This window comes from Marmota marmota, unplaced genomic scaffold (genome assembly GCF_001458135.2).
Source record: "Marmota marmota marmota unplaced genomic scaffold, marMar, whole genome shotgun sequence".
NCBI lineage: Eukaryota > Metazoa > Chordata > Mammalia > Rodentia > Sciuridae > Marmota > Marmota marmota.
In genome coordinates this window covers 49,264,992-49,287,492 of record NW_025999842.1, presented here as the reverse complement: position 1 = coordinate 49,287,492, position 22,501 = coordinate 49,264,992, and the positions used below count along the sequence as shown (strand labels likewise).

Genomic DNA, 22,501 nt, shown 5'->3' with positions numbered 1-22,501 from the left:
ACATGTCTAATCCATGCTGAGAGTTGTTTTGAATGTTGGAGAAAGATTAATAGCATGTGGGTCCTGCTTTAGAGTTGCTTGCAGTTTCTTTAAGGAGGAATTATACACAAAAAATACACCTGATCTTCCTTAGATCAAAGAAATTTTCAAAGAGAATGTGCAGTTAGAACCTATTTTAATTGTTAAGCATGTTGAATACAACTTTTCCCCTAAAAGTCCAGCCTTGTTTTTTGTTTGTTTGTTCGATAGGCATGAGAGTTTTGCTGATGATGTGTCCTGTTGCCAGATTTCAACCCTGTAATCTCCCAGATTGATGACTTGGAAAATGTAAACAAATCACTTTTAAAATACAATTATGTGACTATGTCTTTCTAGATGACCGCTTAGAAAACTGAACACCCAACCAACATCTGATGAATTTAGTGAGTCAACAAATCAGCCATGTCTTACACTCCAGGAATTGGTGGAGACCCTGCCCAGCTGGCTCAGCGAATCTCTTCCAACATCCAGAAGATCACACAGTGTTGTGAGTTGAGTTTCAAATTGACTTCACTATTTGTTTTCAATTCTTAACTGAACTTAGTGGAGGTTCTTAAAAGGATAATTTCAGCAGTTGTTGGAAGGTGGAGCATTCTTCTAAGGACAGAGTTTAAAGTAATAGAACTCTTTAGAATGAATATAAGAGTTAAGTATAATAGAAGAGACGATACTGCATTTTTCTGAAGAATGCCAGAGCCAGTCACATAATACATTATTTCATTAATGAAATAAAGACTTAAAAGGATGAGAGATACTTGTATTTGTTCTAAAACCATTGGTTCTGTATTAGATTTGAGATTTGCTGACTCAGTTCCATAGCAGAGTAATCCTTTTTGTGTTGCTATAACAAAATACTGGGAGTGGTAGGTTATTAAGCAAAAAAAAAAATTTTTTTTTTGGTACTGGGTATTGAATCTAGGAATGCTTGACCACTAAACCACATCCCTAGCCCTTTTTTAAAAATCTTTTTTGTATCTTGAACAGTGTCTCACTATCTCACTATGTTACTTAGGGCTTCACTAAATGGCTGAGGCTGGCCTTGAACTTGCAATCCTCTTGTTCTCAACCCCCTGGAGCTGCTGTGCCTACCACACATTAATTATTTAACTCACAGTTTTGTGCTTCTAAGAGCATAACATCTTCATCTGCTCAGCTTCTGGTGAGATCCATATGGCAGTAGGGATCACATGGCAAGAGAGCAAGTCGAGGAAGCCAGTCTTGCTTTAGTTCCAAGAGAGAAAATAATTAATTCCTCCTAGCAACATAATCACTTCTCAGAGGCACCTCCCAACAATTTGGGGACCAAGCCTCAGCATGCATTTTAGTAGGGACAGACCCTGTTCAATCCATAGTACAATGGAAGTTTTAATCTGTTGAGACAGATATTATAGAAGATTCCCCCCAAATTATCCCTTGCTACACTTCTCAGAGACTGATTGTGATGTTTTATTAGAAATTATTACTCCTCAGAGTATATGTACAAATTAAAGGAAATATTCAAGTTTGAGCCTTCAATATTTTATTTATTAATTTTTTTGCTAAATTATACATTGTGAATTATTCTAGTCATCTTGCTATCATTGATGTTCCATGAGGGCATTGCCAGAATTCTTTGAGAGTATGTTATTCTTCAGCCTACATTTTTAAGACTACTTCTTATTATCAGAATTTTAACACACTGCTGAAATATAAATGTTTGTAAATGACTGCATTGTACTTTATCTAATCATTAACCTCCTAACAGTTAACACTTTACCTGAATGATTTAAATGAGATGCCAGTGGTTTGGAGGCAAAAGGTGTAATTAGATTATGGATGGTTCTACAAAAGTGCCACTGTGTACAGCCATGTAAAATAACCCTTATTCTGATTGGGATTTTTCTTTGCTGTTCTTAGAGGAACAAGGAAGTGAATATCCCTGAGTATAATGCTGTCCAGAACAGGCAGTGTAGAAAGGGTCCATTGTGGACTGTTCCAGTTTTTCTCAGGGCACCATCACTGATTCTGCCTTCCTCTTCCAACCTCAGATCTGTTCTGATGGTGGCTACGGAGCCACTCCTTTTTGTGACTCCTCCTGCTGGTTAGAAATGTTGCTGATCTGCATCAAGTGAATCTAGGTACCTGTGTGAAAATTAAGAAAGTTCATAATTTTAATTTATACATGTGGAAAATCAAGACATTTGTGAAGAAAGGAGACCAGAGGCCCCCTTCCAAAAAAACAGGGTATGTCTCCTCTGCTGGCAACACTAAATGTTGTCAGGAATTTGAGGAAGATAATGAGGAGTGACTACAAGTGTTCTCAGATTGTAGAAGTAATAAGCACTAGGTGGTGTGAAAGTACAGGGATTGGAGACTGTGTGTGAACTGGAACTGGAAGGAGATAAGGGAATCAGGCCACAGTCACTAAGAGCTCAGTTAATCTAGCCAGAAGTGATAACTTCGGCCAGAGTTGAACATTCATGGCCGGGTTGCTAGCTCTGTGTATGGTTTTACTGTGACCCCCTCCCCCCCCTTCCAACTATCCCACGTTTAGAACTGTTAAGAAGACTGGGACCATTAAGTCAAGAGAAAGTACAGTCACCATCCTTGATAAGCAAAGCAATGTCCTGTGTGGAAGCTGTGTGTTCTGCATGAACATGGGCCTCCACACCTGTTCAGAAGCCGCAGGTAGCCAGGACTCAACTGAGAAGGGCTTTCATATAATACACGTTGTTAAGGGATGGGATCACCTCCCTCAGGAAGAGTGAAAGCACTGTTACTAAGTGAACAGAAAAGGTGGCCAGATACTTCTCAGGTCTGTTAATCAGAGTTTTAAATGCTGGAATAATGGTTCAGACTAAGTGATTTTTAATTTTGATATTGTCCCCATTTGTTCAGCAAATAATTCTTTTAACACCTCATACTTGCTAGAAAACTATTTCATACCATTGCAATTTAGCAATAAGTAAAATCTATAAGGTCCTATTCTCATGTCGTTTAGAGTGGATTAAGTAGGAACAGGTGATATAAAAAAATAATGAACAGTCCAATTTCCTATGAAGAAAATATAATAAGGTAAAAATGATGTGAGAGCAAGTACCTGGCAGAAGCTGCCTTCACTTAGGTAGTCCCTAAATAAGGACAAGGACGGGCTTGCAGAGAAAAGATATAGGGAAAGAACACTGCAGATGGAGGGAATGGCTAGTATTAAAAACAATAGTGTATTACTCAACTGTTAAAGAGTGACTTTATGACACTTTCCAGTAAATGGATGGATCATGCTAAATTAAATAAGCCAGCCCCTTAAAACCAAAGGTTGAATGTTTTCACTGATGTATGGAAATTAACTTTCAATAAGTGGGTAGAGGAGAGGAATAGGTAACAACTGGGGTTGTAGCTCCATGGTAGGATCAAGGGAAGGAAGGGGGAATAGGAAAAGGAAAGATAGTGGAATGAATCTAAATAATTTCCCTATATATTATATGAATACACCATAGTGAATCCCACCATTGTGTACATCCACAAGAATGGAGACCTAATCGGAATAATATACATTCCATGCTTATATAATTATATCAAAATGAATCCTACTGTCATATATAACTAAAAATAACCAATTTTAAAAAAGAGAAAATGACCTTTTAATGCTTTTTAAAAAATTCTAAAGCAGTCCAGAGCCTGAGATAGTCAGAACAATGGAGAAAGGGGCAAGGGTGAGAGGAAGAACCAAGCCAGTATGTCCAAAGTACAGCACCTGAGGCCAGAGTGGCTGGAGAGGGCTGGCTTAGTGGCATACAGCTGAAAATTCTAGTGACTTAGGAGGCCAAGGCAAGAGGATCACAAGTTGGGCAAGTCAGCAAGATCCTGTCTCAAAATAAAAAGGATAAGGCTGGGGATGTAGCTCCATGGTAAAGTGTCCTTGGGTTCAGTCCCCAGTACCACAGAAACAGAGTAGCTGGAGAGGAATCAGAGAGGAGGCTATGTGACTCATGTAGGGCTTTGTAGGCTGTGTGGGGAGTTTAGATTTCATTCTAAGAGGGAGTAGAAATCAATTGAAAACTTTTAAGCAGCAAGAAATACAATCAATCTGTGCTTTGAAACTATTACTTTGACTGCTACTTAGGGAGCATAGCCAGGGGATATAGTGGTCATTGTAGAGGTCTGTAGAGAGAGAGATGCTGGCTTGTACCAGGGTGATAAAAAGGATGGAAAGAAGCAATGGGTGTATTTTGGAAGCAGAGCCAGTAGGACTTGCTTATGAAAGTGAGTGGTGCTGAGAGAGAGGAGTCAGAGGTGACTCTGTAAGTTCTGCGTTGAGCAACTGAGTGAATGGTAGTAAGTATATGTGAGATGGAGTGGACTAGTCAGGGGGAGTTCTGTTTTGGCCTAGCAAATTTTGAGATGTCTTATGGACATCTAAGTGACTTATGAGATGTAGCTGAGTGGTAAACTGCTTTCCTAACATGTGAAAAAAAGTCAGTAAGGGAGGGAGATAACAAATGGTTTAGGTATATGCCTTTGGAAATCAAAGTGTCATCAGGCATAAGTGGTTATTAAAACCATAAATCTGAATTAATCCTGAAAGTATGAGTTAAGAGTAAAGGGCTAGAGAATTAACAACTGTTAAAGCAGGAGGACAGGGAAAAGCAACATGGGGAATCTGAGAAGACATAACCAGGGAAGTAAGAACAAAAAGAGCATACGGTAGATTACTAGACATTAAGGAATGTTCAAGAGTGAGGCATCATCTGTGGCTAATGCTACTGAGAAACTAAGATAAAAGCAAAGAATTGGATTCAGCAAACTGCAAACTTTGAAAAGAGTGGTCTCATGTCTATTTTCAAAGTGTAGATTTGCAGAGTCTGTACACCTCAGCTTTATTGATCTCAAGGTTACACATAGCCATTAGGGAGGCTACAAACCTCTTTGAACTGTTGTTCACCAAAATTGGGGATTGCTTTCATTAGAGAGAAAAGGGATGGCTCAGTATTTAGTAGCTAGCAGACTCTGCCGTGGGAGTAGAATGAGGGTCAGGGAAGGTGTTACATTTTTCCACCAGAAAAGGAAGATTCTAATGAAAATATAAGTATAAAACAGATATATTTGAAGGCCAGAGGGGATTGGGAATGTACTGCTAGTGAGAGATTTATCTTTTATCCACTGTACAAGGCATGGCTGATCTGGATGGAAACGGTTGAACAAAGATGGGAGAACTCTCCAACTGGCCTGTTTTTAAGTGAAATATGAGGGAAAGTCATCAGAAAATTAGAGGGAAAATAGAATTTTATGCAATGGAATGAAAGTTTATAAAATGGAATGTTTTGGAAAGAAAAAAAGAGTGCACGGCTTATGGTTGGGAAAGTTGAGACACTGAACATACCAGAGTGAGTGGAAAAGGAGGATTTGACAGATTGAATACATGTTTGAGATTGTTGGGTCATGAATTTAGTGAAACCAGTCACCACTGTGTAATTGTTCTAATTTCTGAGATTCAAAAATATCTAAATGAAGAGAGGTTTAGATTTAGACAGAGCAAACCACTTTTAAAAATCTAGCCCATCATCCAGTACACCTTCCTGGTGAGGACTATGCAAAAACCATGTGGAAGTGAGAAGCAGAAGTGAGAAACTTTAGTTCATTCCCCCCACCCCCCAACCTGGTGATGCTAATAATACTGGATGGATGTGATGAATAAAAAGTACTCAGCACCCTCTTTAGGCTCTTTTCTTCACGCTAGCATTTGCATCTTCTGAATTCATGTCAGTGCAAATTATTTATTTTGTAGGAGAATCTAAAGATAGGGCATTGTAAGTACAGTAGTTAGCATGTCAGCATCTGCTCAGCCAAAGCTAAAGGTTTCCTGAGGGCTGTAATGAGGAAGTTCACTTTCATCTTGGACTCAGTCAGATATATGACAGCTTGTAAAACATCTGAGTTGTATCGTTTAGTTTATACCAGAAAACAAAACAGCAGTCAAAAAGATTTTTGGTTCTTAGAGAACCACCCCCCAAAACAGTAAGATTGGAATTTTGTTTTCTTTTACCAGTATTGTAATCTGGCAATTCTGTTTGTTCAAGAACAGGATAGAAGAAACAAAGTGTTTTTAAACCTAAAAGTTGTTGGGTTTTTTTGTTTTTTTTTGCTATACCAGTCTTTGTTAAAGATATTCTAAAGTGCTATGTTTGCTTCATTAGTACAGTAATTAAACCATATTACAGTGATATAACTTGAATATATTTAAGTTTTATAGTTGTTTACATACATATGTAATAGGTATATTTTATGTATTGTAGATATATGATTATATTAAAATTATGTAATTACAGAAATTAAAATCATAATTATTATAGACATATACTTATTAAGATAATGCGGGTTTTAAAGAATAAGTTAAAGAACTGTAATGAGCTAGAAGTTTATTGTAGAATTTCTCTGTGGAACATTAAAATGGTTAAGCAAATACTTTTATCCTTTGGAAGCACTGACTGTACAGCAGAGTCAGTCAGTTGTTTTTGTCACTATCCTCTCACTGCATAGACATTTTTCTTTATTGCAGGCCTCTCATGGCATCTAGTCATTTAAAAAAAATATTTGTTTTTAGTTGTAGATGTACACAATACCTTTGCTTTATTTATTTATTTTTATGTGGTGCTGAGTTTCGGACCCAGTGCCTTAAGTGTGATAGGCAGGCACTCTACCCCAGCCTGCATCTCATCATCCTTCACCCAGTATTCCGGGCAGTCATTCCCAGTAGACTGAAACTGACATGTAAATAAGACTGTTATTCTAGATCTAGAAGATCATCATGCACATAAGGAATACTTACATTTCATTCCCAAACTCCAGATTGAGATTTTCAAAAGTAACATTTTTGTTAGCAACCTGGAAATAAAATATCTACCAATTAGCTTTCTCTGTCATCCCTCTGAATTTTCTTTGAGACAAACTCCTACCTGTGATATGTAGCATAAAAGTAAGCAAGCCTTTCTGGGTTGAAATGTCTGAGCCTATCATGTGAGTAAACCTCAGAAGAATGTTTTCCCCTGGACCATTCATCCTTGCTCAAACACCAGCAATGTAGAAAAATGTCTCTAGAACACACAGAGAGAACTCACATTTTTAAAAGAAGCAGAAGAGATGTATTGAAATATGTAACATGTATAAAGTTGGAATTTAAAATTAAACTTTTAAAAGTAGAAGCATGCTCATATTATGTAGTACACAGATTATTAATGTGTAGTTCAATGAATTATCCATCACAACACCACATGTCAAGAAATAGAATATTATGCACCCCAGAAGTCCATTTCATGCTTATATACCATCCGTGCCTTCCAGAGTATCCCGACTTTTAACATCATTGATGAATTTCCCTGGTTTATGAACATTAATCGAATCAAGTGGTATGTTTTACTTTGTATTGGGCTTCATTCTCTCATCATGTTTGTGGGAATTACCCATTTAGCTGTAGGCCACTAGTTCTCATTTATAGTATTCCACATTCAAATGTACCACAAGCTGTTCTTTCCAATGTTTGTGGACATTTGTTGTATTTCTACTCTTTGATTTATTTTGCTTTTGTTTTTTGCTATTATAAACAGTGCTTCTCTGAACATTCTGTATTTTTCTGTTGCATGTGTGCACTTCAAATTTGAATTGTTGGGGCATAGGATATGTGTTTGATCAGCTTCAGTAGATACAGCAAAAATAGTTTCCTAAAATAGTTGTACCAGGTTGTACTCCCACCAGTCAGTGCATTAGAGTTAAATTGCTCAAAATCCTTGCCAGCTTTTACAGACTAAAATTTTACCCATTTTAGCTATATTTTTATCGCATTGTGGCTTATAATGTAATTCCATGATTAATCAGAGTTTTGAGAAAGTAAACAAGTTGGGAAATTCAGTGGATAATAGGAAAATTTCTATGTGTGTGTGCACGTTCATTTCCTGAATTGGATCCAAGTAGAATGAGCTTGAATAAGTTGTTCAACTTGCCAGGATATGGTTTTCTTACATATTTTTTCTGTGGGCTCAATTTTGGTCTCTCCAACTCTAAAGTTTTGTTTAGATTTTTATTCTGTTAGAGTCCTGAAAGCTCTTGTAACATATGCAGGATTATTACTAAAAGGCCAGTTGTCATATCTGGGTCCATGATACATACCTATTTATAAAATTCCACAGTGAAAACAGCCATTTACTAGACCAACTAGAGTCCCACCAAGATTTGTGAACTTTTTCTAAGCATTAGGAAATGGGATTGTTGTGAGTACGAAAGTTTCTACTGAAAATCCTATCAGAATTAATAAAACTATGAATTGTAGAAATTGATGAATAAAAATGAGAATAACTGACTCTAAAATGCAGTCCTTGAGATAAAATTTTCCCATACTTACGTGTTATAGTAAGTCTTACTGCTAATGCTCATGAGAATTCCTGCATTTGAGAATTTTTTAAACAAATAATTTGAAAAAGAAAAATGGGGAGTGACTAAAAGTTAACCGCTAAAAAAAAAATTAAGCAGATCCATTGGTGACATAAAATCAATGCTTCAGAATTCACGATATAGAAGTTTCTGCTTAAATACGTATAATGTATCACATGTTCATCTCTGTATGTTTTCCCTAAGATTTGGGATGTAAGAACTTTCTAGGGAGACATGAAGCGTAAACTTCAGCCCATGTTATGAATGTTAAGAGAGGTGATGGAAAAACATTTTTGTTAAATGATTTATTTCACTTTTTATTATTTGCCTCCTTCAGAATACAGTTATTACTTCAACACAGTCTTGTTTAGAACTGAAAAAAACACTGTGTTGTTAAGTAGCTTTTCACACTGTGCAAATGCTTTCCCTGTTTTAAGAAAGATCACTTCATGACTTTTGTCGGCTCAAGGTTCTTAGGACTTTGAGATGAAATTAAAAGTCTGTATAAATGTATACTGAGTGAGCACAGTTCTTCACTTCAGGGTCTGGTGAAGCAGACACTTTTTTTTGCGTGTTAACACATGACTTCTCTTTTTGGAGAGCTTTTCATTAGTAAGAGTTCCAGTCCTGAGAAGTTAGTGGGTTTACTCATATTTTTTTAAAAAAATATGAGTGAACATAAGTGCTGTGTCTGCCTGAACTGTGTATTTATTCTGGAATAGGGGATGGGGATGTATATCAATGTTTCTTTTTCTTTTTCTTTTCTGGGTTAGTAAAATAGGTAAAATAAGAATGCAGCTTATACAGGAAAAGTATGCTGTCTACTTCTAATGTCATATATCTGAAAATATTTGGTTGAGTTTATTTTCCCTTGAGGAGAAAAACTCAATAGCTTTGATTTCATTATTGAAATTTTCCCAAGCTTAAGGTGTGAAAATTAATAAATGATCCAAGGCAGTTTATTTTTTTGGTACTGGGGATAGAACTCGGGCACTCAAACACTGAGCCACATCCCCAGCTCTAATGTGTACTATTATATATTTTATTTAGAGACAGGGTCTCACTGAGATGCTTAGTGCCTTGCTGTTGCCGAGGCTGGCTTTGAACTCAGGATCTTCCTGCCTCAGCCTCCCATGCCACTGGGATTATAGGCATGTTACATGCCCAGCTCCCAAGGGAGCTGAAAAGTGAAAGTCTTCTTCTTTCCAGTGACTTTTTAAAAAAAAATATGAGTGAACATAAGTGTTGTGTCTGACTGAACTTGAGCAAAACTCTTTGTTTTTTGAATTAAATCTTTTACAATGTGACTCAGTGGTGCTGCAGGGAACCTTATCTGACTAATCCTGTCCGTGAACCATCTTTGTGCCTCTGCCCGGAGCATGAACTTTCATATCCTTGGTCCTAACCCTGAACTCTGACAGTGAGAGTCTTCCCTCCCTACATTTAATGTAAATGCAGATCTCATTTGTCTATGACCCGTTTGCCCATCTCTCCATCTCTGCTGTCACCACCCAGAAGGAAGCTGCTGTTATTTCTCTGGAAGCCTACAGCCTCCAAATTGTTCTCCCTCCTTCCATTCTTGCCTGTCTGTAGTCTTTTCTACTTAGTATCCAAGGCATACTTTTAAACCTGTCAATCAGATTATGTCATTCCACAACTTAAAACTCAGCAACAGTGCTTGAAACTTACTATTACATGTGAATCCCAATGTGCCCCCCCAGAGCATCCTCCATATCTAATCCCTGCCCCACTCATCATCTCCTACCTCTCTCTTCCTTGCCATTGCCACAGTCTAGCACGTAGGCCTTCTTCTTGCTTCTTGAACAAGCGGACTCATTGCACCCCAGGTCCTTTGCACTTACTGTTCCTCTGCTTCACACTTCTCAGATTGTTATGTAACTGGCTCCTTCTTGGCATTCAGGCCTCTGAGCAAAAGTCACTTCTTTAGAGATGTCTTCCCTGACCATTATTTTGTTTCCTCCAGTCATTCCTTTTCTCACTAACTTGTTTTGTTTTTATCAGTAAATTAAAGTACTATTATTGTTTGTATTTTTCTGTGGTCCTTACTAAAATGTCAGTGCTTAAAAGAAAGGTTTTAGTATGTCTTGCCTACAGAAGTATTTACATATTTTTTAATGAAAAGGAGGTCATACTGTACTTATTTTTGGCTGTTTTTTCCCCCTCCATGTCGACTGCATGTTTTTCATTATATAGATACACCAGACATCATGCAACCAGTCCTTCGTTAATGGACATTTTATGCTAAGACTGTGTGTTTAAAAGTTGAGCCTTCCCCACAAATGAACCTCTTAGTTCTACATAGATAAAGTGTAATGCTCATTGTATGACAGAAATCTTTGTATGTATATTTTTCATTACATTTATTTTTAAGTTATTACAATAATTATTAGTTTTTATCACCATAAATATAATCTATGCTCAGCAGTTGTATTATGGGACTGCTTTTTGTTTATTAAAATACATTTTGTGGTCAGTTGTGTAATGGCCATTCAGCTGCCCTGTAAGCCTACCCCCTTGTATTTGTGGTTGGCTTGGCACTGTGCAAGAGTCAGACTGCAGAAGTTAGGCACAGCTAGTTAGTTTTGATTTCCTGAAATGACAATTTTTGTCCTCATTTCCTTAATTCTCTTATGTTTTTACTAATCCCTAAGCAATATTTTTATTAAGGAATAATTAATTGCCTTTTGTACTATTGCAAACAGGGTTTTTCTTAAGGCAGTTGGTTAATTGTTCTGCTTATTAGCTGCTTTGGAAGAACCCAGATGTGCTACAAAATACTGTCCTGTGAGTCCAGATGCATTTATTTTCCCAGTCTTCCTTCTTGTTCTGGTGACATACCATTATCATTATTTGAAGGAATCATCAATGGAATAACATACGAATCATACTGAGTCTTGTTCATCAGCACATATGAAGTCAAAGATAATGTGCACAGTCATTGCTGAGATCCACTTCTAGTTCACAGTCTAGAAGCCTTCAGCAAAGTCGAGCTTATACCTGTTTAATGTAAGCGCTCAGAGCACTGCCCTCCTGCAGGTGTGGGTAGAAAGACAGACAGGGGGTCCAGATACATTGGTGAACTTGTTGTATTGTAATACCTGTACTCCCTGCTTTATTTAAGTCTCTTTCTAGAAGGCATCTAAACTAGTATTTTTTAATGCTTATTTATTTGTGTCCCAGGGATTGAACCCAGGGGCACTTAACCACTGAGCCACATCCCCAGACCTTTTTATATTTTATGTACAGACACCGTCTCACTAGGTTGCCTAGGGCCTCAATAAGTTACTGAGGCTGGCTTTGAACTACCAATCCTCCTGCCTCAGCCTCCTGAGCCTCTGGGATTATAGGTGTGTGCCACTACACCCAATCTGCTCTTTTATTAACTATTCACTCTATGCCTTATATCAGGTATTATGTGTCTTTTTTTTTTTTTTGGTACATTGTTATCTTCCAGTATCTGTTGAGATTTAAAAAAACAATATATTAGGTTTGGAGCAGTTAAGTCATTGGCTCAAGTTCATACAACTGTGGGAACGCTAATACTTGAACTCAGGACAGTCTGATTGACATAGCATTAGGATTTTAAATTATATCTTATTATGCCCCAGGGATTAGTTATGCATTTATGTTCATTCATTCATTTCATAAGTATTTATGAAGTACCTATGATGAGCCAAGCAGTCTGGATACTAGCAATATCAGTGAATAGGATAAGCAGAAATACCTGTCTTCATGGAGTGAGACTTTAGTGAAGGAAGACAGACATAAAATAAATAAGTCAATTATATAATATATTAGAGGATATTAAGTATTATGAAACACAGCAAAGACCAAACTGTATTGCTCTGGTAGAGGGGACTGTGTTTATTAAGAGGATATCTGGGGAGTCAGGCTTTACTGAGGAGTTGAAAGTGGAACAGATATTGGAAGGAAATAGGGAATGGGTCCTGCAGAATTTGAGGGAAGAACATTTTACATGGGAAGAGCATGTACAAGGGCCCTTAGTGGAAGTTCACCAGCTGCACTAGAGGAATGGTGGGGTGGGAGAGTAGGAGCCTGGGTCCAGTTGGGTAGGGCCTTGCAGGACTTACACTTTTAACTTGGATGGAATAAGAATTGGAGCTGAGGATGGTGGTGTATGAGAAGAGAGGCGCAGTTTTAGATTTGTCAGTAGCCAGGAAAGAGGGAGAGGGGCCAGAACAGATATGGTGGCAGACTGCAGAATTTTAGTTTAGTCAGAAAGCCCGTGGAGACACGGGAAGTGAGGACAAGAGGCAGGACCAATGTATGGTAGCTTGGTGGACCATGTGTCCTTGTTAATGATCTGGGCATACATGGGATGATAATTTGTAAGTGACCCACATGAAATCAGGATTGTGGAAGAGGTATAGCTGTTGGTGATGAGAAAGTATCCTGGGAGCCTGTGACTGAGGGAGACAGAGAGTTCTGGGGAGAAGTGAGCAAAGAACTAGACCAGGACAGTTGAAGCATTCAGCCCCAAGAACTTAAGACAGGCAGTGGAACGAATGACAGTGGGCCAGAGCTGTGGTCTCCAGGGTGAGGGCCAAGGCCAGGAAACCAAAATGACCACAGCTGCCCTGGAAGGTGTAGAGGGTCTGGTGCTTTCAGTGTGTCCGTCTGTCTTGTGCTCCTCGTCATTTGGTCTTCATGTCCGAATTCACTTTTCTTTTTCTTTCCTGAGCTCTTCTAATTTCTGCTTCACCCGTGCCTATTATCTGTCCATGTCCTCTAGGAGCTCTTTTGTGATCATCCTTTAAAACTTCAATTGTGTCAATTTTTTTGTGTTTTTTTTTTTAAAGGAAAAAATTTTGTGGGTGTTTTGGATTGTATGTTTTAGTTTATCCACTTTGTGGCAGCCTTGCTCCTGCTGTGTATCCTGTAGGAGTTTTACCACTTCTTCCACACTTTAAAGTGATCTTTTGTGAGGTTGTTATTCCTCTTTTTTATTCAAATGGAATGAGTTTGATTTTCCTGGCAGGAGGTTCCTGTGACTCTGGCAGGAGAGTGTCTCCTTTCCCTGCTCAGGCCTCTTTCTGTACTGTCCTCAGGGACTTGATTCTCTCCTCCTCTGCTTCTCAGAACCTCACCTGGTGTAGGAGGCTTCCCCCTCCAGTCCTAATGTCACTCCATCACCTCATGAGTCTCAGAACGCACAGCCACCTCTTTGCAAGGCCTTGCCCTCCTTTTAGAGAAAGGTCACGTCAGCAGTTTGTTGACCTCTTTTCACCTGCCCTGGCAGACTGCCCACTCCTCCTCAGTTCCCCCTCAGGGTGAGATCTTCTCTCTGCTAAAAGTTGAGTGTTCCTTATCCAAAATGCTTGGCACCAGCAAGTGTTTCAGATGTCAGACTTTGCATTTTAGTATATCTGTTTACTCTTAAAGAAATACCTTGGGGATGAGGCCCAAGTCAAACATAAACGTCATTTATGTTTCATAGATCCCCTTGAACACGTAGCCTTCATGTAACTTTATATAATATTTTTAATAATTTTGTGCATGGGCTGGGGGTGTAACTCAGTGGTAGAGTGCTGGCCTAGCACCCACAAGGCCCTGAGTTTGATCCCCAGCACTTGTAGCATCTTGTTGCCACTCAAAAAGTTTTAGAATTTGGAACATTTCAGATTTTGGATTTTCAGATGAGGGATGCTCAATCTATAGTGAATGCTGGTGACCGTATGTAGTTCTGTCTCTCACCTCCTTCCCTCTGCAACTCCCATTACTCTCTGCCTAACCACCAGGCTTCTTGCTCAGGATCTGCTCTTTTCTGTTCCTTTTGGCCATATTTATATCCCCACATTGGGGATATTTTTCTAATTTCTATAAAAATGTAGTTTTCATGACTATTCTCCAGCCAGCCCCCTCTGTTCTGTATTGTTTGCAGAGGGAAGATGGGGATAGCGTCAGAAACAAGCTTCTGCCCTGTTCCTATGGAAGCAGATATATTCAGTGTTTTAGATACATCTAGATAGTAATATCTTGGCAGTGAGAACTGATCAGAAATTGGGAATGAGGTAAGGGTTTGAGAATCATTGCCATATATACCGAGGCACTTGTGACATGGCTAATCCTCAGCTGCTTTGATAGCAGAATTTTGGGGCCATAATTTTGGGTGATGAAAAGGAAGCTCTTAGATGTCCTGGGCCATAGGAGGCACCAGGAGGAGTGCAGAACTGCAAGGTACTTCACCATCGCCATGTCCCTGCCTGTTTGCTCCTAACACAGTTACACTCTGCAGAGGCTGTTCCAGTCTACCTCAGAACAGGTGGACTGAGCAGGTCTGTGTGATAAAATATGAGCAAAGAATATCTTTGCTAAGAGAGACAGGTTGTAATGTTCAGGCCACCAAAAATCCCAGATTATTATTTACACACAGTTTTCAGGTAACCCCACTTTATTGTTAAGAATCATATCTTCAGATTTAACTATTTAATCTACAATAGTGTTGAGCTGCCCAAGTTTACATTTTGTTAACGTGTATACTTTTCTGCCTTAGAAGTATCTGGGAAGAAAACCAATGAAAAACTTAAAATAAAGCACATTCTAAATTCAATATTGCTTTGCAGAAGTTGAATTTACCTGTAGGGATTCTGAGCTGGGAGTGAAAGCACAATAAACTGGGACTTGGGTCCCTGGAGGCAGAGGCTCCCCAGTGAGCTTCTCCACTCTAGACTCACACTTTAGAGGATCTGTCTTCACAATTTGCATCATTGCTTTTACCCACTAGCAAGATAAGCTTCTTCCTGTACTGGTCACAAGACAGAGCAGGAGATAGCTCATTAAAAAAAGCCACAATTATTTTAGTAGCTGCCTTTCAGATCTTCTAGAAAGTGTTTTCACTTGTGAACTGCTTTTGAGAACTTTTCTTAGTTTTTCTTGATACATGAAATAAGTGAATAAAGTTCATTTGTTTTGTTGTTGTTAATAATTGACTTTTTTGTGTTGATAATTGATTTATTTTCAACTCATTGATATTTTCAAATAATGTATTTTCCTCTACACCTTTTGCTTTTTAATGAACCTGAATTCTAACTCTAAATTTACCAGTAATAGCTTGTTTCATTCTTATAGAGATCTATACTGTTTCCAGAATGTATATATTCACATATATCACTTTGTTTAATACTCAAACTCTGATGCGGAGAATTTTTGGTAAATGAAGGAAGATTTGAACCTAAACAAAGATATGAGTTTGTTTCTTATGACATTCACTATATGTAACTGCATTATAGTAATCATGTATGTGTAAATATATGTGTGTGTTTGTAAAACCTGCACACACACACACACACACACACACATATACACATACATTCTTTGCTAGAAAGCTTTATTTTTTTAACCAGTGATTGAGCTCAGGGTGCTTAACCACTCAGCCACAGTCCTTTTTATTTTTATTTCATTTTTTTAAATTTTGAGACAGGGTCTCACTAAATTGCTTAGGGCCTTGCTAAATTGCTAAGGCTGGCTTTGAATTTGTGATCCTCTTGCCTCAGCCTCCCACACCACTGGGATTACAGGAGTGTTGTTATACCTGACAGCTAGAAATCACTGCTCCACTAGATGGCGGCAGACCCACGTGGAACTGAATGGATTTTCCCTGCTGCTGCTGAAGAGCCAGAAATGGAACTGTTTCATTTTGGAGGAAGCAGTAATACCTTTTTAGCATGCCTCAAAAGTAGTTTTTTTTTTTTTTTTAATCTTTCTGTTTTGAAAAATGTAATATATTCTTTAAATTTCCTCTCTGAAAGTGAGTAATGGTGAGAATGGGTTCAAAACTGTAGAAAGTGCAAAAATAATTTGTTCATTGTAGTCTCATAAAGATATATCTTGATTTAATCTTATCTCTGTGAATTAGATAATTTTTTCTTCAAGAATCTGATTACTTCATAGAGATAAAATTAATAGTTCCTTTTATAATTTTAGATTTATTCCTTTATTTTCCTATTTAGTGAATTTTTCTCTTTAACTGAATTTAAGTCTGCACATTAGTAGAATATAACTATCCTAAAACTCATATGTAACACCCCAGGTAAGATAATACAACAGAACCATAAAGACCAGACTTTGGGAGAAACTAGGAGGATTATTAGTTTTCTAGATCACCATCCTGCTTGTCATCTGCCTAGAAACCTCTTGTCTTCCTTTTTCTCAGCTCTTTTTTCTCAGACATTTTACCATTGTCAACTGGGATATGAGAAAATAGCCTTTGAAACATTTATCCTACTATTCTTACTCTTCCAGAACCTGGAGAATAATGAAATAATGGAGTGGTAATACAGCAAGTACTCTACAAAAATACTCGACATAATGAAAAAGTAACTGATTCTGTATCTAAGTTGAAAATTACGGAGATTCAACTCAGTATATGTGCATGTTAAGTGGAAATTTTGCAGCTTGATAAATATTTTAGCAGACAGTGCTAATAATACAATGAGTACTTAGTACATTTAACATATTGAGTCTAGTTCATAAATATAAAGTTTAGTGATTTTTAATAATTCAGGACAGGGAGCAGCCAGTTTTTTCTGTGAAGGGTTAATTACTAAATATTTTATATTTTTAGACGTATGGTCTCTTGCATAGTCTTCATTTTGTTAGTGGTATTGATTTGGGATTTTGTTAACTCCCTAAATAAAATACCCATTCTTAGCTTGGAGGACTATACAAAACTAGGTTGCTGGCTCATCAGAGTCCATAATTTGCTGACCCTCGTATAGGAGGGTAATGTTAGTCCTATGTAGAATGATGTCTCTGGAATCTTTCTGTTTTATAATACCTAAAGAAAGGGAAGACATTTATTTATTGATTTATTTCAGCTGCACAGAGGATGCTGTAATACACTGCTTGGCCACACACATACACACATGCACACACACACACACACACACCACATTTTTTCTATCTGTTTATCTGTTCATAGTATAGGTATTATGATTTGAGCTGCTAAAAACATTGATGTGGCTGTGTCACTGTAGTATGCTGATTTTAAGTCCTTTGGGTATAGACCAATACATGCCATTTCTTACATTAAGTTTAATCTTTCCAGTGTTCTACTATGGTAATGTTATAAAAATAATCTTTGAGAATCAACAGTATGGTAAATTCTGAAGACATAAAAATAAATAAAATATAGTACTTGCCTTTAAGGAGTTTAACTGTTAGTTGTGGAGACTAATAGGTAATCTCTTTATATCTCAGTATGGTAAAAACGTTTGAATTTCCAAACTGAAGTGTTCTGTTTCTAAACTCAATGCAAGTACAACCTCCATTTAAGATATATTTGGATATCTTAAGATATATTTAGATATCTTCAAAACTCAATGCAAGTACAACCTCCATTTAAGCTTTGCAAGTTATACTCTGTTAGGACACCCATATTAGAGGTTCTTTTGTGTTTGGGGCATTTTTATAACATTCATTTTATTTATTGTTACTACCTTCTCTTTGGATATGATTTTGTGACTTTTTTTCTTTCCTTTTGTAGATGAGATACTACGTGAGTGTAGGGTCTTGTCTTCTGTTTGCATTCATGAGAAGTACCTAGCACTCATTCAGTAGATGCATCGTCTTAGGCAATAATGTAATGGTTGCATTCCTAAGAGTCTTTATTTTATGAGGCATCATATTATTTAAACAGTTGTTTGAGTGAAAAATGAGGTTGTTAGCCAAAGCGTTTTATTTGTAAGGAATATCAATATCCATAGAACCTAAATAATACTGAGTAAATCCAACTTTTGCTCACTAACTAGTTTGTATATGAGTCTAGTATTTTGTTTTTGTGATAGTTACTACTACTGTCTTTATTAATCACCTGAATTACTTGCACTGAAGGCATACAAAGCTCAGAGACTCTCTTAAAACAGGTTTGTTACTTTAACAACCAGTTTTTTCCCTTCCAAAGACTGGTCTGTGATATTACATTTTATTGGTCATAATAACCAACAAGATCCCAATTTTATAGAAATTTGGGGTATTAATGTGACCAAAAATAGATTGCCTTTATAGTTTATCTCTTTTTGTGTCCTACAATGAACATGTTTCTTCTTTTTCATTCTTAAGCTTAAAAAAAAAAAAAACCTTGCTAACATGCTAATACTCTGTCATACAACCAGAATTCCTCTCCTCTTTCAAAAAAAAAGGGGGGGGGCAAACTAAAGAATATTCAGTTTGTCTAGTACAAAGCCTAATGGGCATTTTTTAAATCCATCTATTATCTTCTTTCAGATTGAATTGCAGTATTCCTTAGCCTGTGGGCTAAACCCCAAGTCATTGCAGCCACTAACAACACAACCCATATGAAACAGTAGAGGAAATGGATAGGGAAGTCGACACAGTTAAGATATCTAAATATATACATTGTGAGGCAAGAAAGAAAACAGTCACAGGCTGCAGTGCAGTATTTATTACTAGTTTCTCCTATAGTAATTATTCCGTGCTCCTTTTGTCTTTATTCAGCACTTCAGCTGTTTGGGATAAATCACACATTCAGTCTTGGGTTCCTATTGCTCCCGTTCACATGCTCTGTGGTTCTGATGGTTATGATTGAAAATGGCAGTATTATCAGGTTCCCCCCTTTCCATCTCCTGAGGTTTACATCCCCCGCTCTTATTTTTGTATGGACATACCCTTATTTCCTCTTAATAATGACTTCAGTTGACATTATACTACCTTGACCTTAAATGGCCAGATGGAGTCTTAGCTTCTGCTTCACTGGGGACATAACTACATTCCCATGAGTGTTGTCTCCAAGTCACTTTGAGGTATGGAAGAAAATTACAAATGGGTAATTAGGTGGAATTGTGAAGCATTTTGCTCTACTGTCACCCTTTAGTTCTCAAGTCTAAGCTTTTTTATGGTTATTTGTGAAGTCGCACCTTAGAATGGTTCTTTGAGAATATAAAGATCCTGTAGTGTAGCACATTAGCTTCACAAGATTTTTGTCCCCTGGGAGGCATTATAATTGAGTCTTCATGGACTATCAAACACTTCTAGAAGTCTAGCAACTTCTAGATAATGGAGATCAGTGAATCCCTTTGTCCTTAAAACATCCATTATTTTTTTTCTCTGTAATTTCTTGATCTGAAGCACTCATGTATGGGACGTCATTATTGGGATTAATTCGTGGAATTAGGAATGGTAGAAGTGTGGGGGAAGGGTAGAATAAGCATTACAAAACCCAGAGAAGGTCTGGGTTGTGGCTCAGTGGTAGAGTACTTGCCCGCATGTGTGAGAATTCGATCCTTAACACGTCATAAAAATAATAATAATAACTAAATAAAATAAAGTTATTTTTTTAAAAAAAGAGTAGCACTATTTCAGTGAGTAAAAAATTCTGCCTCCTCTAAAGTGGAAGGGACGTAATCATCTTGCCCCTCAAGAATGGCAGGCACCCTAATCACCAGTAAACAGATCACATCTTGCACTCGGAGTCACCATCTGAATTAGCTTTGGCTGTTAGCCATCTGCATCCTCCAGACAGTCCACTTAGATGGGAACTGCAGACATCACCACTCCTTGCTCCTTCACTCCTTTGCAGTGGCATTTCTGAGCAATTGCCTAGGATTAGGTATTGCTCTTAATTTACTGTTTTGTCCAAGTGAGTGTATTAGCTTTGCATCACTGTGACAAAATACCTGAAATAAAGGACTTCAAAGGAGAAAACACTTAGTTGGGTTCACAGTTTTAGAGCTTTCAGTCCATGGTTGCCTAGCCCAGTTGGTTTTAAGCCTATGGTGAGGTGGGGTGGTACAACATGGCAGAAGAACATGGAAGAAAAGAGCTGCTCACCTCATGGTGGTCAGCAAGTAGAGGGGTTGGAGGAAGAGAGCAGGGAACAGAATGTATCCTTTGAAGGCATGTTCTCCTTCCTTCAATGAGGCCCCACCTTCTGAGGTTTCTGCCATCTCGCAATATCCCTAAGGTTATTTATAAATCCGTAGTGGATTAAGCCATTGAGGAGGTCAGAGCCCTCCTGATCTAATGACCTCCCAAAGGCCCACATGAACTTTTGAAGACATTTCAAATCCAAATCATAACAGTGAGGAATCCCTAAGGACCCCAGTGGTCTCTTGCTTCCTATAAGAACTGTTTCTCAGGGAGTATGGGGGAGAACTGGGGACAGGTGAGTATCTGTTGAGAAACTGGGGAAGTTACCTTGTAATGGATTTAGGTTCCCACTGCGCCTACCAGAAGCAGTTCTTTCTCCTTATTTCTTAAAGCCTGAATAATTGTATACCATACATTATAGTTATTTTTGTCTTTCCAGTTATCTTTTTCTTTCCAAGATTGATATTTTTTTAATCTTGTTTTGCTATTGAATTTATTCATAAATATGGAAGTTCCTTTGGTTGGTCGGTTTCTACTAGATTTTTAGTCTCTAACTTTTGTTTTTAAGGCTTTTGATTTTGTAGTAACAGCCATACTCATTTCTTTTCCTAATTTTTTACCAATCTGGTAGGTGAAAAGTTGATTATCAGTGGAATTTATATTTATTTGCCTTTTATGAACTATAAGATTATAACTTTTGTCCATTTTATAATGGAGTTGTTTTTCTATTACCAGTTGTAGGAGTTTTTTCTATATTAGATTTTCATCACAGTCTACAGTTATTTTTCTCCCATGTATACACACACAGGTTATACAATATATATATTTGTAATATATGTGCATATTTTTCACATAACATTTTAAAATTTTATGTGGTCAAATTTTTCAGAACCTTGATAGTTTTTATTTTATATCTTGTTCAGTTAATATTGTATTCCCAACTCCAAGATCATACATCAGATCACATGAGAAGTACATATTTATATTTACATGTAGTAATTTATTTTCAGTTTTTAATATTTAAATTCATAATTCATTATAAATTTATTTTGCTAGATGATGTGAAATAGGGTTACATAATGTGACTTTCTTATAGAAGAAAAACCCTCTAGAATGGAGATAAATATGCCTCTGTTGTATAGAGAGCCATATCACACTTTGTATTATCAACATCTTTTTGTTTTTTAAATAAAAGCTGTAAGTCCCAGGAAAATCTGTTAAGGTTGAGAGGGAAATATGTAACTGATTATAAGCAGCCACACATTAAACACAACAAACAAAATTTCTCATCCCACAAAAACAAACTTGATCCCCCCAAAAGCAAGAAGAAATTCCTCTGAATCTAGCAGAATGTTGAATAACTGTAGCTATATACAGTTCCTGTTAATTATTTATATTTTCCACTTTAACTTGAAAGCAGTGTTTATTGTCTCATACTCAGTGAACAAAAGTTATCCTGCATTTTGGAATAGTTTATCATTGCCTTGATGCTATAAATAAATAATGACTGTTTAAAGCATTAGGCTTTATAAATAAACTCATTTTAAATAAAAACAGTGGGTGGTTTGGATTGTTCTTCTCTAGTTCTTGGAAATGAGAAAGTTATTTAAGATGAATTTTCAACTTATTTCTTCTTGGCATTTTTTATGTATAATATTCATAAAAATATGAATTTGTAAAGAACCTTTTTTAATTGCAGTGATCATAAGCTTATGAAGTATGGGCCTAACAAAAATATGAATCTCCTAATTTTTCGTCTTAAATTATGTACATAATCTAAACCTAGAGAAAGGGAAAATTATAGTACAATGAACCGTTCACCTGGGTTCAACAAAAATTGTTGACATTTTTCAACTTTTGTTTAATATATCTCTCTATATATATATCCAGATTTTTCCAGTTTCTACACTGTTTTTTAATGCTTTTTAAAAAAAATTTAGAATCCAGTAAAAAAAAAATATAGTTCCTTTTAGGTGTTTCAGTCTTTTAGTTCTTTAATTTTAAAAAGCTCCTCTGGAAGTGGGGATGTAGCTCAATGACAGAGCACCTGCTTAGCCTGTGTGAGACCCTGGGTTCAATTGCCAGCAACACAGTTAAAATAAAACACTTCACTGCCTTCTTTGTCTTCTTCTTCTTTTGCGATATTGACATTTTTGAAAGTCCAGCCAGTTTTCTTGTACATTATTCCACAGTC

At 37.1% G+C, this 22,501-nt stretch overlaps 1 protein-coding gene across 4 annotated transcripts in view; it reads left to right on the top strand.

Moving 5' to 3' along the window:
* Stx7 (syntaxin 7) overlaps positions 1–22,501 on the top strand; it is a 65,509-nt gene that overhangs the window by 7,236 nt on the left and 35,772 nt on the right. For all 4 annotated transcript variants that reach the window (XM_048798448.1, XM_015501360.2, XM_015501355.2 and 1 more), the window contains exon 2: positions 376–526. In XM_048798448.1, coding sequence (XP_048654405.1) covers positions 442–526 — 85 coding nt within the window. In that variant the 5' untranslated portion in view covers positions 376–441. The remainder of the gene's footprint in view (positions 1–375; positions 527–22,501) is intronic.